At 36.3% G+C, this 18,359-nt stretch overlaps 1 protein-coding gene across 1 annotated transcript in view; it reads left to right on the plus strand.

Annotated features, from left to right (window-relative positions):
- The window catches only part of LOC127876972 (PR domain zinc finger protein 5-like), a 22,865-nt gene continuing 4,506 nt past the window's right edge, over nt 1-18,359 (plus strand). The window contains exons 1-6 of the mRNA XM_052422527.1: nt 1-100; nt 5,679-6,487; nt 11,026-11,114; nt 11,680-11,791; nt 14,549-14,625; nt 14,872-15,063. Of these exons, the coding sequence (XP_052278487.1) occupies nt 5,680-6,487; nt 11,026-11,114; nt 11,680-11,791; nt 14,549-14,625; nt 14,872-15,063 (1,278 nt within the window). The 5' untranslated portion in view covers nt 1-100; nt 5,679. The remainder of the gene's footprint in view (nt 101-5,678; nt 6,488-11,025; nt 11,115-11,679; nt 11,792-14,548; nt 14,626-14,871; nt 15,064-18,359) is intronic.

An 18,359-nucleotide genomic window follows, 5' to 3' on the forward strand; every position in this document is an offset into this window, starting at 1 on the left:
GTTTCACAAAAGAAGTACAGGTTATATTCACCTACTTCAAAAACACAGCTTATGGCAAGGGGTTGCTGACAGGGGCCCCTATTAAAACCACTGCCAGAAAGTATGGCATCCCAAACTTAAAAACCTTAATTATCCCCCGCTAGAGGCGGAGGGATATTGTTTTGGCGTTGTCCGTCCGTCCGGCTGTCCGTCCGTCCGGCACTTTTGTGTCCGGAGCCATATCTTGGAAGTTCTTTGGCGGATTTCATTTAAACTTGGTATGAGTATATATATGCATAAGAGGATGATGCACGCCAAATGGCATTGTACACCATCTGTTAAAAACAGACTTATGGCCCTTTGTATCTTGAAAAAATGCTTTTGAGTGTCCGGAGCCATATCTTGGAAGTTCTTTGGCGGATTTCATTGCAACTTGGTATCAGTATATATATGCATAAGAGGATGATGCACGCCAAATGGCATTGTACACCATCTGTTAAAAACAGACTTATGGCCCTTTGTATCTTGAAAAAATGCTTTTTACTATAGGCACTTTTGTGTCCGGAGCCATATCTTGGAAGTGCTTTGGCGGATTTCATTTAAACTTGGCATGAGTATATATATCAGGGTTGGCATATTGACCGGTCAATTGAGTATTGACCGGGCCGGCGGTCAATATCCGGTTAAAACTGGTCATTACTGGTCAATACTGGTCAATACTGGTCAATTGAAAATTGTAGCATGAAAACATCACAAAGGAGCTATGTTATATTAAATCAATAATTATTCTGTAATTGATAAACTTTGAGTCATTTATTGTAAAAAAAATCTTTAAAGTTGTAAAAAATTAAATCTTTATTATTTATGGAAATGGCCTTAAATATAAGGACCTATGCAATATCTTTATCTCGGTGTATCACATCTGTTACTAAAGTATTTTTACTATTGTAGTTACCATAGTATTTCACTTATCTATTGATATATCTATTTGATAAGCAGATGGACAAACAGAACTCTTGTGTTTTCTAGGGTCATAAATCTGGCCCCTAAGCCTTAATTGGTAATAAAATCCATGCAGTTTTATGTCTCTGATATTGACAATGAAGCAAATCTATTTCAGATCACTCACACATAAGGCGATTACTTGCTATTAATTTAATAGTAACTTATAAGTAGTCTCCTTTCTGTATTATGAGCGTTTTTTTTCCTTTCACATTTAAAAGTTCAATTGGTATTCAAATGATTAAGCAATCAAAGTTCTTGATTTTGACAACAAAAATGTTTTCCAATTGTGGGTCTACTATAGACTCTTCTTTTCAATTATTGTTTTCTTTGATTAATTATTTCTTATTATGTTTTTTATTTTTATATCAATGGAAAATATAAGAATTTTTCACTATTTTGTTTAAAAATTATTTAAAGAAATCTAGGCAAGAAAACATGACAAGTAAAGGTTGTGTCAAAAAGGTGCCATTTAAGGCCCTATTATCAGTTTTGGGTGCCCCATCCTGTATAGGTGAGGAGACTGTGGGGACAGTGGGGCATGAGGAACAACTCATACACAGTAATTGACAGGTTCTTGCTGAATCAAGCACAGAATTATCTGAGAATTCATAATTCATTAGAATTGAAAAAAAGTTCAATCGACCAGAAAAATCCAATCTACCAACTTTGACTAATTTGCAAAATGTCGAGAGATTGGCCTACAAATTGCATGAACAGGTATAAAATAGTGGGTATAAATAGCTTAAGACATTATTGGCAACATGTCTGTTTAATTTATATTATCAATATAGTTTAATTAGGCATGGAATATTAATTAAAATTGGGGCTAAAGTTCAATCGACCACTATTGACCAGTAATGACCACTTCAGGAGTATTGACCGGGGCGGTTTTAACCGGTTAAAACCGCTGGTTAAAACCGGGGGCGGTCGATTGGTGCCAACCCTGATATATATGCATAATAGGATGATGCACGCCAAATGGCATTGTACACCATCTGTTAAAAACAGACTTATGGCCCTTTGTATCTTGAAAAAATGCTTTTTACTATAGGCATTTTTGTGTCTGGAGCCATATCTTGGAAGCGCTTTGGCGGATTTCTTTGAAACTTGGTATGAATATATTCCCGCGCCAGAGGCGGAGGGATATTGTTTTGGCGTTGTCCATCCGTTCGGCTGTCCGTCTGGCACTTTTGTGTCCCGAGCCATATCTTGGAAGCGCTATGGCATATTTCATTTAAACTTGATATGAGTATATATATATGCATAGTGTTTTATACAGGAAGGAAAAGGGGCGTGGTGCAAAATTTCAAAAAAGGGCACTTTAGCGCGCGACATCCATAAAAAGGGCACAAATATATCTGTATAGTGACTTAATAACAAGCTTTGTTACAAACAAACATTATATGTATAGTTTTGAGATTTATTGTTGAATAATTAAACCAACAAAATCCAGAATGTATATTTTATTATGTGTTTTATATTTTCATGTAGTAACAAAAAAACAAGATTAAACACCATAGGATATATATCTTATACAAACGATAGCTTTTCAAAGAAGTCTTAGAATACTGTTAAATGAGTTACCCTCTTAAACAATTATTTATATTTAAAACGTTACACACATTGCACAAACAAGTCCTTTATATGCATCTTTAAAGTGTTGCCGCATAAAATTGTAAACTGGTATTGTTTTCACTTTGAACTTTCATGACCACGTGTTGTATTGGGTACATTTTATTTCGCAAAAAGTGTAACTAGGAACGGCGCCGTACTGTCTTTTGTTCATTGTCAATTAATTCAATACACGTTAATTGGTCTCCGATATAAACTTGTTTTGCTTAAAAAGCAATTTGCATCAATTTCTAATTTACGTTTGGTCGAAAGTGGAATGCCAAAATCGGAAAGCGTACGTTGCGACATTCTAAACACGAATGATAAGTGGTATAAGTTCAATATTTTTGTAAAATTCATATCTGTGTTTGCCAATTAACATATTTTGACAAGTTACAAACGGGTCATAATGTTCTTAATTGAACCAGTGGTGCAGGCCATTACAACAATTAACAACTTTTGGCCAAACAGGGTCCAAGACGGGGTATCAACTTCTTTGCCGACATTCTTACGTTATTGTAATCAAAACATCGTGACAATAAACAAGCACGTGCTCCAATTAAGCGCGGTCTGCCTAACCGTGAACAGCAAACGTGTTAAGATTGTCGTCTGCTACAATTCATCAACACACATCTACTGTGAGCCTGCGCCAATTCTATTGGATAGGAGACGGAGCGTTATTTTAATCGACAGCTTTAATATGTCACGGGTTGCTATTTTCGGCGTATGGCCAATTTTCAGGAAGTACAGTGGACGTCATGGGGTTTTGTAATCGGCGTATGGAAACAATTATCGGGCGTAATATACGGCCGCACGCCGCTTAGTGCAAGCCCTATAAATTAATTTTTATTAACTTAAAACTGTTTTGCATTAAATTGAAAACAAATCAATATTTTACAGATACAACTGGTGTTTTTTTTTTAATTTAATTACGCGTAAAAATAAATGTTTTGATATAACTGAATTATGCATGAAATGCACATTTTCCACGTGAATAACATCGAGGTTTTCATCAAGTCTCCTAAGTAACTGTGCACGATTGTATCCGGACCGATTAGTGTTACAAAGCCACTGAAATTATCGATTGATATTGACACATGGTTATTCACGCATGACGAATTCACAACCGCGCAAATCTTCGCTGATAATAGTCGGCTTAGAAGTTTGGTTAAGAGGCAATTAAGATGTTATCAATAAGGTCGCGCACGGCGGAAAACAGGGCGGCGGCCTTTAAAAAGGGCAGCGTGGCGCTGATTTGCTTTGAAAGGGGCAGCGAGGCTCTTCAAAAAAGCGGCTTGGCGCCGCGCCACGCTAAAACGGCCTGGATAAAACACTAATGCATAAGAGGATGATGCACGCCAAATGGCATTGTACACCATCTGTTAAAAACAGACTTATGGCCCTTTGTATCTTGAAAAAATGCTTTTTACTATAGGCACTTTTGTGTCCGGAGCCATAACTTGGAAGCGCTTTGGCATATTTCATTTAAACTTGGTATGAGTATATATATGCATAAGAGGATGATGCATGCCAAATGGAATTGTACACCATCTGTTAAAAACAGACTTATGGCCCTTTGTATCTTGAAAAAATGCTTTTTACTATAGGCACTTTTGTGTCCGGAGCCATATCTTGGAAGCGCTTTGGCATATTTCATTTAAACTTGGTATGAGTATCCCCCGCCAGAGGCGGAGGGATATTGTTTTGGCGCTAATCTAATTAATTACCACACCCCACATTATACCCACCTCTCACTCCCCCCTTACCCCCCCCCCTACCCCCCACCCCCCCAAAAAAAAAAATTTATTTTTTTAAAACATCTAATTAATTACCACGCCCCACATTAACCCCCCACTCACCCCGTATGTCATGGCAGATGTGTTCACTCTGCAACACTCTGAAAATTGAGCGTATGTAAACGTTGAATGTTTTTGTGGGAAACTTACGACTTTTTAATTCACCTAAATAAATTGTGAAGGCTTAAGAACCTTCCTTTGTCTTAGTTTTGTGTTATTGTCCTCCGTCCGTCCATCTATCTTTATGTTCATCCGTCCAATTTGCACCCATCCTCAAACAAAGCATATGTTGCGGGGGATACCTTGGGCCTTTCAGGCCCTCTTGTTGATTTAATTAATTTCGGTTCCATATTGCTTTTACAGTGATACAAATTTAAGTACAACAACCATGAGTTAATATTTTATGCATTCAGTCTCCACAGGAGTGATATTTACATTGAAATCAGGTAACCAATCATATGCGTCGTTTTAGGGCGCTCTCAACAAATATGGCCACCGTAACATAGACTTGGGTCATTATGTTTTTCAAAGAATTTTTGTTGATAACACAATCAATTGAATTTAAAATGTGTAAATAAAAGGTACATGTGTAATGAAATAACAAAATTAATTACATAAATCCCTATATTGAGCAACAAAACTTCAACTAACTGCTTGTATGCGGCGAAATTGGGCACTCGAGGATACGTTTTAGGTGTGAATCATAATGGGAAACTTTCGCACATTTTATTGTCACCTCTTAATCCTATGGCCTGAGTCTCTTGGCTTAATTTTCTGGATATAAAATTTGGGACAATTAACTCCCCTGTTTTTTACAATGATTAGTTTATATTGATTAAAATATCACGACTGGTATATTACATGTTCCCCGGGTACATGTTAGTAGTACCCAAGCTGACAATGACCAATTGAGCCTTACTATCTCAAGATAAAGTTTCCAAAACATGCAAAAATAAATATAAAAATGTTTGTAGAAGACAGTATTCTTTTATTTTAATCATTTAGGGATTGGCTTTTATTGCACAGTACTTATTACCCGGTATTGTTGACCAGAGCCCTACTTTAAAAACAAGTTGGCCTACCAAAACATATCTTAACCCTGCAATATTGTTTTTCATACAAAAATATAGAAAAAAACATGCACTAATATATCAAGATTAGTTTTTCAGACCACTTAATGTTATGATTGTAAATGTCAAGTGGTTTGCAATATTTTTACACATTTGTAAGTGTTTTGACCATATATGTATATCTCTCATAAAATTTTCTATGAATGAACATTTTCAGAATGGCACATACACAGAAAAGTGTGGCGGCCTCCAAAAAGTTCAAAATGAGAAAACAAAAAACCGAAAGCAATACCTTGGAAAGTGACATGAAAAGCGAGAGTACAATTAGAAAGGACTTTGATCCCAAAATCCAAACTAGTTTAGACACTATATCGGCTAGAGTAAATCCAGAGACATTAAATTCAGACCAAACAATAGATGACTTGAACTCTGTTAGTGTCAAAATTGAGACTGATGAATGGTATAGTACGGCTTCTGATTTTTATTCTGATTGTGCCAAATCAAAACAGGTTCTATGGGAAGAGAGACATCCAGATTGCAACAAACAAGATGGCTTCACCTCTGAATGTGCGAAATCAGAACAGATGGAATGTGAAGTTATGCGTCAAGATGTTACCAGACAAGCTTGCTTAAATTCTGAATGTGTGAACAAAAACACGACTTCCAATTCAAATGCACAAGATGAGCTCCATTCTGTATTTGGGGCAACACAACAGTCTCTAAATCCAATTACAGACCAGGATTATTTATCAACAAATGACTTCAATAATAAATGTGGTATAGCTAAACAGAATATTAAGACAGAAACAGACAATGAAAATACAACAGTAAATACAAGTACATGTTCAAAAACACCAGAGAATCAAGCTAAACTGGCCGACCAATATTCTGTATATCTGACCTGGGAAGAGATTGAACTTTCAAATGTTGACGAATTTTGTGCTAAATCAGCTGTTGGTGGAGGGACAATACAAATGGACCAATACTCCAACTTAAATGTTCCAAGACATTCGGACTCGGAAAAAGGTGACTCATTTTCATTTATATGCTATAGGAACACCCATGGCTGGCGGGCGATGTTAGGGCGTTCAGTTGAATCAGTGCTCCAGCTAGGATTTGAAAAGGGCAGGGGGGCTTTTTGTCAAAAGGGCACTTTCGACGCGCAGTATTTTGTCAAAAGGGCACTTTCGACGCGCAGTATTTTGTGAAAAGGGCACGTACGAGCGCGCGGGTGTTTCTGGAATGCTTCCTATTGCATGTGAATTTATATATTATAAATAATTGTTATTATTCCCATTATTATTAAACCATTCAAATATAATGTCTACAATGAGGATTAAAGTAATTACATTGTAATAAGAGATTTATGAATAATCATATGTAAAAAAAAAAAAAAAAATTTTTTTTTTTTGGGGGGGGGCAGGGCGGAGGTTCGGGGGGGGGGCAGGGCGGAGGTGCGGGAGGGCAGGGTGCGGCGCCCTTCGATTTAGGCCTAGCTGGAGCACTGGGTGAATTATGTCCACTCAATAACTCAACCAATTAACACAGGGTTGGCACCAATCGACCGCCCCCGGTTTTAACCGGTGGTTTTTACCGGTTAAAAACGCCCCGGTCAATACTTCCAAAGTGGTCATTACTGGTCAATACTGGTCGATTGAACTTTACCCCCAATTTTAATTTACATTCCATGCCTAATTAATCAATATTGATAATATAAATGAAATAGACATGTTGCCAATAATGTCTTAAGCTATTAATACCCACTATTTTATACCTGTTCATGCAATTTGTAGGCCAATCTTTCAAAATTTTGCAAATAAGTCTAAGTTGGTCAATTTGATTTTTCTGGTTGATTGAACTTTTTTTCAATTCTAATGAATTATGATGCTCAGATAATTCTGTGCTTGATTCAACAAGAACCTGTCAATTACTGTGTATGAGTTGTTCCTCATACCCCACTGTCCCCACAGTCTTCTAACAGTCTTCTCACCTATACAGGTTGGGACACCCAAAACTGATATTAGGGCCTTAAATGGCACCTTTTTGACACAATCCTTACTTGTCATGTATTCTTGCATTGATTTCTTTAAATACTTTTTAAACAAAATAGTGAAAAAAACTTTAATTTTTATTGATATAAGAATGCAAAACATAATAACAAATAATTATTAAAAGAAAAAAATAATTGAAAAGAAGAGTAGATCCACAATTGGAAAACAGTATTTGTTGGCAAAATCAAGAACTTTGATTGTTTATTCATTTGAATACCAATTGAACTTTTTAATATGAAAGGGGAAAAAACCCTCTTAATACAGAAGGGAAACAAGTTAGAAGTAACTATTAAATTAATAACAAGTACAATGTAATCTTCTTGTGTGAGTGATATGAAATAGCCTAAGGGCAGATTTGCTTAATTGTCAATACCAGAGACATAACACTGCATGCATTTTATTACCAACTAAGAGGCCAGATTTATAACCCTAGAATACACAAGAGTTCTGTTTGTCCATCTGCTTATCAAATAGATATATCAATAGATAAGTGAAATGCTATGGTACCTACAATAGTTATTATACTTTAGTAACAGATGTGATACACTGAGATAAAGATATTGCCTTAGTCCTTATGTATTTGAGGCTGTTTCCATAAATAATAAAGAAGTAACTTTTTACAGCTTTACAATAAATAACTCAGAAAAAAGTTTATCAATTACAGAATAATTATTGATTTAATATAAAATGGCTCCTTTGTAATGTTTAAATGCTACAATTTTCAATTGACCAGTAAAGACCAGTAATGACCAGTATTGACCGGTTTTAACCGGGTATTGACCGCCGGCCCGGTCAATACTCATTTGACCGGTCAATATGCCAACCTATTATTAACATGGGATCACCATGAAACTTTTTAATTATGTAATAATATCAAAGGGCAGTTTTTACAACAAGCAAGATTGCAATAAGCTGTTGGTAGTTATGGTCCATGATTTGAAAACACCTTAGTTTACCTTATCTGCTTGCTTAATCCGATTGTTTACGTCATGGGATCATCATGAAACATGGTGGCTTTGTTTGTGGGCATTAAATATCCACCAAGTTTGATAATCAGCTAAATTGCAGTAAGCCTCCCTATATTAAGGCCCTTGCATTATCAAGTATTTGCCAAATTAAAGTCCTCGGCTTTCTAATAGGTAGTTAAAAAGCTGAAGAGATTTCATTGGAACCGAAATACAATAAAAGTGATGTGAATTCCCGAAATAGCATGTTGAGGGTTGAATGTGAAGCTGTTGTATCTGCTGAACATTTCTAGATTAGATACAGTAGTTTTCATTTATTGACTCAACCCTTTCTGTGGAGACTATACAAGCTGATTCAAGGTGACAGTTAACACACATGAATTTTTTCTTCATTATCCCCACGCTTTTTGAAAAGCGAGGGGATATTGTGGTTATCTCCGCTGTCCGTCCGTCCTGGCCACTATCTTCTCCTACACTATTTGCACTAGAACCTTGAAACTTGCACACATGGTAGCTATGAGCATATGAGCAACCCTGCACTATTTGGAATTTTGATCTGACCCTTGGGTCAAAAGTTATGTTGGTTGGGGTTGGGCTGCCGGCACAGAGATTTTTACTCATTTTTTTAGGTTATTTTACTATAATTTCTTCATTTCTACACCGATTGTCTTCAAATTAATACTGAACCTCTCTAATGACAATGCGGTCAATCTAAACTATGCATGTCCCCATTACCAACCCTGGGGCGCCCCGCCCACATAAGCCACGCCCAACCAAAATTGCATTTTACTATTATTTCTTTGTTTCTACACCGTCTCACTTCAAATTGATACTGAACTTCTCTTATGACAATATGGTCAATCTCAGCTATGCATGGCCCCATTACCAACCCTGGGGCGCCCCACCCACATAAGCCACGCCCACCTAAAATTGCCTTTTACTATGATTTCTTCATTTCTACACCGATTCACTTCAAATTGATACTGAACCTCTCTTATGACAATACAGTTAATCTCAACTATGCATGACCCCATTACCAACCCTGGGGCGCCCCGCCCACATAGGCCATGCCCACCCATAATTGCCTTTTACTATAATTTCTTCATTTCTACACCCATTTACTTCAAATTGATACTGAACCTCTCTTATGACAATACGGTCAATCTCAACTATGTTTGGCCCCATTACCAACCCTGGGGCACCCCGCCCACATAGGCCATGCCCACCCAAAATTGCCTTTTACTACAATTTCTTCATCTCTACACCGATTCACTTCTAATTGATATTGAACTTCTCTTACGACAATACGGTCAATCTCAACTATGCATGGCCCCATTACCAACCCTGGGGCACCCCTGGGTCAAACATGCGGCGTGGGGATACGCTTCGGCCTCTGCCGCCTCATTTCTAGTTTCTTATAGCTGCTGTTGCTGCATTCAATATTTGACTGAAATGACTGCATCAGTATTTTGTTATCTTTTGAATGTTTAATTTTGAATCTTCTGAGAGGTGCTATGGATTTATTTATTTTTGTTGACATCATATTTAATGTTTACAAAATCTTGCATTTTCTTTGGAACTTGTATTTGTGGATTGTTTAGAATGTCTGATGTAAGAATTTAGACTTGGACATTTGTGGGGCATTTTTAACCAGGTTTTCCGAAGGAAAAAACTGGTTATTAGATTGGCGAATGCGGGCGGGCTGGCTGGCTGGCGGGCTGGCTGGCGGGCTGGCGGAATAAGCTTGTCCGGGCCATAACTATGTCGTTCATTGTCAGATTTTAAAAACATTTGGCACATTTGTTCACCATCATTGGACGGTGTGTCGCGCGAAATAATTACGTTGATATCTCCAAGGTCAAGGTCACACTTTGAGTTCAAAGGTCAAAAATGGCCATAAATGAGCTTGTCCGAGCCATAACTATGTCGTTCATCGTCAGATTTTAAAATCATTTGGCACATTTGTTCACCATCATTGGACGGTGTGTCGCGCGAAATAATTACGTCGATATCTCCAAGGTCAAGGTCACACTTTGAGTTCAAAGGTCAAAAATGGCCATAAATGAGCTTGTCCTGGCCATAACTATGTCATTCATTGTAAGATTTTAAAATCATTTGGCACATTTGTTCACCATCATGGGACGGTGTGTCCCACGAAAGAATCACGTCAATATCTCCAATGTCAAGGTCGCCACGACTAAAAATAGATTTAAAAAAAAAAAAAAACTTACAAAGGGGGTTAATTTTTTTTGGTCATTTCAAAAGTTCAGTTTGAGTTTTCTCCCTTTATCAGATTTTTTTTTCACAATGAAAACCTGGTTTTGTGACAATTTTGTCCCTTGTATTTCTTGGATGAGAGGACCCAAAATCTTAACAATATGTTAATAATATTAAATTGTCACATTATGGGCCCTTGTTTAAGTGTGCCAATTATGGAATACTCAATACTCTTTAAATCCGGTATAATCAAAAAGACTCGCACAAAATCCGTATTTTGGAAAAGTGTCTTAGTAATAACAGAAGTTTAATTTTAATGATATTTTTGCAGAGAATGCTGTGACAGGAACTCTTCCCCTTTTCCTGGAACCAACTAAGATTAAATTGGAGGAAAAGGATGACCATGTGAACAAAGTTAAAGTATGTATAAGTTACCAGTATTTTGTTTTCCTCTTATTGCAATCAATTATAGGGAGTTATTGAGCACTGTACTGGTCCATACCTACATGTGTCTGTCCTGAAGATTGTGGCTCCAACCTATCTTTTACTACTCGGTGGATCTTGCTCAAACTTTCATTGTTGAATGACTTTCATGTTTGATTACCATAATAAAGTAAGAAACATTGGCCGCAACAAGTTTTAACAGAATAATGGTCCCTACTCTGTTTTTCTGAATAAGAAAATATAGTCCCAAAATGTTCATGTTTTGTAAATCTTTAGCTGCTTGGCAGATTTGCTAAAACTTTCACTGCCTGATTAATCTTTATGTAAAGACTATGGCTAAGAATAACATTTTTGCTGTGACCAGTATTTTCGGAATACATTCCCTTTGTCTGTTGTTTAGGTAGAGTGTGTTTGTGAATGAGATATTACATAGCTGTAAGCCTGTTGCATGGGATGCTTTTTTTTTTATTTAAAGATAAATGTGATCAGAATAAAATGTGTTAAATGTAATGTATATTATTCATATTCAACACCATTGCAGAGAATGAAGATAACGATGTCCCCAGAAAAAGACAAGACTGAGTACATTCTTCAACTGAGGAACCTTGCCAGCTGTATGAGCCTGGAACCCCCAGATAATGACCATTTTCTCTGTAAGCCCAAGAACAAAACATCCATTACCTTGCATTAGAAAGTCTCACGAAAGACCAACAAACATTATAATAATATTGTTTAGCTCCCTGAGCACGTAGTTAGCAAGTTCCGCGTCATGTGTTGTGCATGGTCAACATTTGGCTTGTAACCACTCTACATACACCAGTTAAATCAATATAGAGAAAACTTTGTCAGTATAGTGAAAATATTGAATCCAAGTTATAACCGGGTCAAGTACGTTAAAAACTATGCTAATTTGTTAAGTCATTGAAAATCTGTATTACTACTCTAGAAGACACATTTATTAATCAATCTTGATGAAACTTGGTAAAAATTCTAAACTTGGCAAATTGGAAATTATATTGGGTTAAGTTGAGAGATAACTAGGACAGCAGGTCAAATTTTGCAAACCTTCTAACCCTTTAAAGCCTTGTTTATGATTCAATCTTGATAAAACTTGCTTTGATTTTTAGCTCATCTTTTTTTTGAAAAAAAATTATGAGCTATTGTCATCACCTTGGCGTCGGCGTTGGCGTTGGCGTCGGCGTCCGGTTAAGTTTTGCGTTTAGGTCCACTTTTCTCAGAAAGTATCAATGCTATTGCATTCAAACTTGGTACACTTACTTACTATCATGAGGGGACTGGGCAGGCAAAGTTAGATAACTCTGGCGTGCATTTTGACAGAATTATGTGCCCTTTTTATACTTAAAAAATTGAAAATTTTGGTTAAGTTTTGCGTTTAGTTCCACTTTTCTCAGTAAGTATCAATGCTATTGCATTCAAACTTGGTACACTTACTTACTATCATGAGGGGACTGGGCAGGCAAAGTTAGATAACTCTGGCATGCTTTTTGACAGAATTATGTGCCCTTTTTATACTTAGAAAATTGACAATTTTGGTTAAGTTTTGTGTTTAAGTCCATGTTATTCCTTAAGCATCAAAGCTATTGCTTTCATACTTGCAACACTTACTAACTATCATAAGGGGACTGTGCAGGCAAAGTAATGTAACTCTGACTGGCATTTTGACAGAATTATGTGCCCTTTTTATACTTAGAAAATTGAAAATTTGATTAAGTTTTGTGTTTAGGTCCACTTTATCCCTACAGTATCAAAGCTATTGCTTTCATACTTGCAAGATTTATGAACTATCATAAGGGGACGGTGCAGGCAAAGTTATGTAACTCTGACTGGCATTTGGACGGAATTATGGGCCCTTTATACTTAGAAAATTGAAAATTTGGTTAAGATTTATGTTTTGGTCCACTTTACCCCTAAAGTATCATAGATATTGCTTTCATACTTGGAACACTCACAAACTATCATAAGGGTACAGTAAAAGGACAAGTTGCATAACTCTGGTTGTCATTGTTACGGAATTATGGCCCTGTTTTGACTTAGTAACTTTTAATATATGGTTACATTTTGTGTTTCGATCCACTCGAAGTATCAAGGCTATTGCTTTCAAACTTCAAATACTTACATGCTATCATGAGGTTACTGTACCTGGCAACTTGAATTTTACTTTGACCTTTGAATGACCTTGACTCTCAAGGTCAAATTATTAAATTTTGCTAAAATTGCCATAACTTCTTTATTTATGATTAGATTTGATTGATACTTTGATGAAACTACTCTTACCTGACATACCACAATAGACTTCACCCAAACCATCCCCCGTGCCCTCCCCCCCCCCTCCCCCCCCCCCTAATTTTTTTTTTTTTTTTTTTTTTAAGATCATCTCACAAATGACCACCTCACCCTCACACTATACCCCCACCCCACCCCCCCCCCACCCCACCCCCCCCCCCCCAATTTTTTTTTTTTGATTTTTTTTTTTGTGTTTTTTTAAGATCATCTCACAAATTATCACCACACCCTCACACTATACCCCCCCCCCCTATTTTTTTTTAAACGGTTATGTTTGAAATACCGTCCAACCATCACACCCAAACCCCCCCCCCCCCCCCGATTTTTTTTTTTTTTTTTTTTTTTCGCCTTTTTGGAAGATAATGTAATAAATGTCCACAACCCCACACTATACACCCCTCTTCACTCCACTCCTCCCTCCTTTGTGATTGAAAATGAGAGTCCCTTCACCTTTAAAAAGAAAATAGATGAGCGGTCTGCACCCGCAAGGCGGTGCTCTTGTTTATGTACCGTAACAATTTCAAGGCCAAGTACAACTTTAGGTAAAAACTAGGTCACTGGGTTACCATATGACAAGCCATATAAATAGTCAATCTTGAAGAACATGGGTCAGAATGTTTAACTTGAGAGAAGCTATTTCTCTCAGAAGTGGTACAAAATTAGGTTCCTAGCTCAAATCTGAGAAAATTAGTGATAACACTTAAAATGCCTCATTTGTGGTTATTTTTGATAAAACTTGTTTCTTTTTCATATCGAAGCCTAAATTAAAAGTGGGTCACATGAAGTAACAAACTAAGTCACAAGGTCAAATTATTGGCCTATTTTTACAATTGTACCTTGAACTTAGGTCAGATTTTGTGTTGCAAATATCTCAGAAAGTAAAAAAACATTTGATGAAACCATATGAGCTTATTATGTGAACTGATGACTCTGGGAATATAAATAATAAAGGGTCTTGTGATGAAAAGGCTGTCTTTCAGATATTTTCTAAATTAGCGGTTTTATTCTTTTCATTATAAATATAAGTGGGTTCTTTAAATCTGATGTAGCTGATATAAGTCTTTGACTTAGTTTGATTATTGCCAAGTGTTTATTTTCCCTCTAAGACTGTGGAGAATGCAATAAGGAGTTTGATGGGGACTGCCCTGTCCATGGACCCTATAACTACATACAGGACAAAGAGGTGAAGCTGTTTTCATTTTAAAAACATAAACTACATGTAGAAAAATAAGGGGAAAAAACCAACATATTTCTATTATAGTATCATGATAAAGTATTGGTATAAAGTATCATGGGCATATGCGACTGTTACTTAGAAAGTGTTTTACCGTTTATAATGTTGATTAATATAAGAAATGCCTTAAATATGCACTTATTGTTCTAATATAAAATAGTGTTTACACTACATATACTTTAATATAAACTGCAGGTGCCTGAAGAAGACCCTCTTAAAGCTGAGCATACCTTGCCAGATTGCCTTGAAATCAAAACATCCAAAATAGCTGGAGCTGGTCTTGGAGTGTTTTCCAAGGAGGGACTGGTATCCAGGATCATGTTTGGACCGTATGGGGGAGATATCATCACTGACAACCATAAGTCAGGGTATTGCTGGCAGGGAAAGGTGATGCTAAGCTTGATGCATTGATACCTATTTGTAGTTTGAAATGCGAGGGTAATTTAAAAAAGTATTGATGTTAGAATATAAAGTCCTGAATTTTCAACAAATGGATTCTCTATCTAGTAGTCTATAGAGGGGATTTAATGTTTATTATACCACTACAGAGTGGAGGGCATGAAACATGGTACTTGCCCGTCTGTCCTCCAGCTGGTCTGTTCATCCAAAAGCTTGTAATTATCCCCGCCATAGGCGGAGGGATGTTGTTTATGCGTTATCCGTCCCTCCGTCTTTCCGTCCGTCTTTTCGTCCGTCCGTCACTTTTGTGTCCGGAGCCATATCTTGGAAGTGCTTAGGCGGATTTAAATGAAACTTGGTATGAGTATATATATGGATAAGAGGATGATGCACGCCTAATGGCATTGTACACTATCTGTTAATAACAGAGTTATGGCCCTTTGTATTTTGGAAAAATGCTTTTTTGTGTCCGGAGCCATATCTTGGAAGTGATTTGGCGGATTTCAATGAAACTTGGTGTAACCATATATATGGATAAGAGGATGATGCACGCAAAATGGCATTGTACACCATCTGTTAATAACAGAGTGATGGCCCTTTGTATCTTGGAAAAATGCTTTTTTGTGTCCGGAGCAATATCTTGGAAGTGCTTTTGCGGATTTCATTGAAACTTGGTATGAGTATATATGGATAAGAGGATGATGCACGCCAAATGGCATTGTACACCATTGGATGATAAAGGAGTTATGGCCCTTTGTATCTTGAAAAAATGCTTTTTTGAGTGTCAAATATAACACTTTAGTGTCCAGAAGCATATTGGCGGGGGATATCAATTCAACGAATTTGCTTGTTTGATTACTCTTTATTTAATGATTGGATCTTGTGCACACTGTTTCAGTGATTTTTTTTGCCAGAAATTACAGCCGATATTCGGCTGCTTCCCAATTGCAAAAAATGACGTTTTTTCCCAAAAATTTTATTAAAATTTCCCAAAAAAAGACAAAATTTTCCCAATAAAGCCAATAAGATTACAATGTAATTTAGCAATAATTTCGAACGAGTGCCGATCGAGTTGCCGAGTCGTCGCCGAACAACAACTGACTTACGTATTTTTTGCGAATTTAGCCGAATACGATTTTACGTTGCTATCCACATCTCTCTCTATATTGCCAAGGATACCGACGATAGTCGATGTATCCCGATTGTAAACGCCTGTTTTTACACAAGCCCAAGATGGCGGCAAGCAGACGATAAATTTACGATGAGCGGCGAAAATGATAAATAACATTCAAATTAACAACGGATATCCTATGGTTATTACGGAATAATTTAATGCGTGTGTCAATTAACGCAAAATACAACGTTTGAGATAAAAACATCAAATATGTATTACAAATCTTCACAGTGAATGTGCATCACGGAAATCAGTGTTGGGAAATTGGAGTTAGTCTACCGTTACTCACAAAATTAATGCATTTAAGATGAGTAGACTATCGTTCGAAAATGGAAAGAGACAAACATGATATGATTTATATGTTAGTGGATCTGTGTAAAATCAGATTCATATGCATATTCTGCTTTATTATGTTTGTCACGCTTTACAGTTTACTGAAATAGCATTGAAGTGCAAGATCATGAAGATGTTGAAAGGTAAAGAAATGAAATAAATTATTTTAACTCTATTTAAAGGGGCCTTTTCACAGATTTTGGCATTTTTTAACTTATTCATTAAATGCTTTATATTGATAAATGTAAACATTGGATCGTAAAAGCTCCAGTAAAAAATCAAGAATAAAATTTAAAAAAGGAAAAGAACATTGCCTGGAGCAGGTTTCGAACCAGTGACCCCTGGAGTCCTGCCAGAGTCCTGAAGTAAAAACGCTTTAGCCTACTGAGCTATTCCGCCGATTACACATAATTGACGTATTTTATACCTTATATAAGCAATCTTCGTAGTTTCACAAAATTTAACGACAAAAACAGAACTCTCCAAATTATTCAATCGTTTCGCGTTGCAACGCTTTATAATTTTTAGGTTTTAAAATCGTCAAAAGATGCATATAATGGCTATATTAGACCATGGTAAATGTTCAGTATTACTGTTTCCTCACAAATATCATAACTAAAACGAAAATGTGCGAATCTGAAACAACTTTTTTCAATTTTGTCAATTTACCAAAGCGTGAAAAGATCCCTTTAATACATCATTGACATAGCAAGACCACTAAAGCGTTTTTTTTTATAAATATTTGTTAATGTTTTCACCATATGATATTTAATTTAAAAGAATACTGAATTAAATTCTTACAGTTAAAGAGGTTATGATTAAATGGTATATTTAAGAATCTATATAAATTATTGCAAGTTCAATATGAATGTGGAAGGATATTAACTTAACATTGTCTTCATTGTAAGAACACATTAAATTAGCACTTTATAATATAAAAATGCTGTCAAACATACTTTAATTATTTTAATTCTGTTCTTATAATCATATTTATAATGTTTCCCAATTTCATGGTTTATCGCGTTATTTTTCCCAATTTCATGGTTTATCGCGCTAATTTTCCCAATCCAAAAGGCACAGGCTGTAAGAAAAAAAATCAAAAAAAATCACTGTGTTTAATGACTTTATTGTGTAGATGATTGTAAAAAAAGACATTGGACATTCCAGGAATTTTAGCAGGATTATGGTTTTTTATGCCCCCAGTAGGGTGGCATATAGCAGTTGAACTGTCCGTCAGTCAGTCAGTCTGTCTGTCCGTTTGTCTGAAAACTTTAACATTGGCCATAACTTTTGCAATATTGAATATAGCAACTTGATACTGGGCATGCATGTGTATCTCATGAAGCTGCACATTTTATGTGTTGAAAGGTCAAGGTCATCCTTCAAGGTCAAAAGTCAATAAATACAATCCAAGCGAAGTAATAAGCTTTAAAAGGGAGATAATTTCTTAACCTGACAAATTATATATTGAAATTATATTTCAAAGCGGCGCAATAGGGGGCATTGTGTTTCTGACAAACACATCTCTTGTTGTCTATATTTCAATTCTGACGCATGTGTTGTCAATGCCTCTTTATCTATTTGGTGATTCTTGTTCAAACTTTCGAATATGCATAGCCTAAATGCATAGATTATTGCAACAACAAAAACAGTTTTGTTGCAGCAAGTTTTTGCAGAATTATCGCATTTGTCTGTTTTACCACTATGGAATATATAGACACAACGTTGTTTTTTATGTCCCCCCACCACTATAGTGGGGGACATATTGTTTTTGCCC

This window comes from Dreissena polymorpha, chromosome 4 (genome assembly GCF_020536995.1).
Source record: "Dreissena polymorpha isolate Duluth1 chromosome 4, UMN_Dpol_1.0, whole genome shotgun sequence".
NCBI classification, from domain to species: domain Eukaryota; kingdom Metazoa; phylum Mollusca; class Bivalvia; order Myida; family Dreissenidae; genus Dreissena; species Dreissena polymorpha.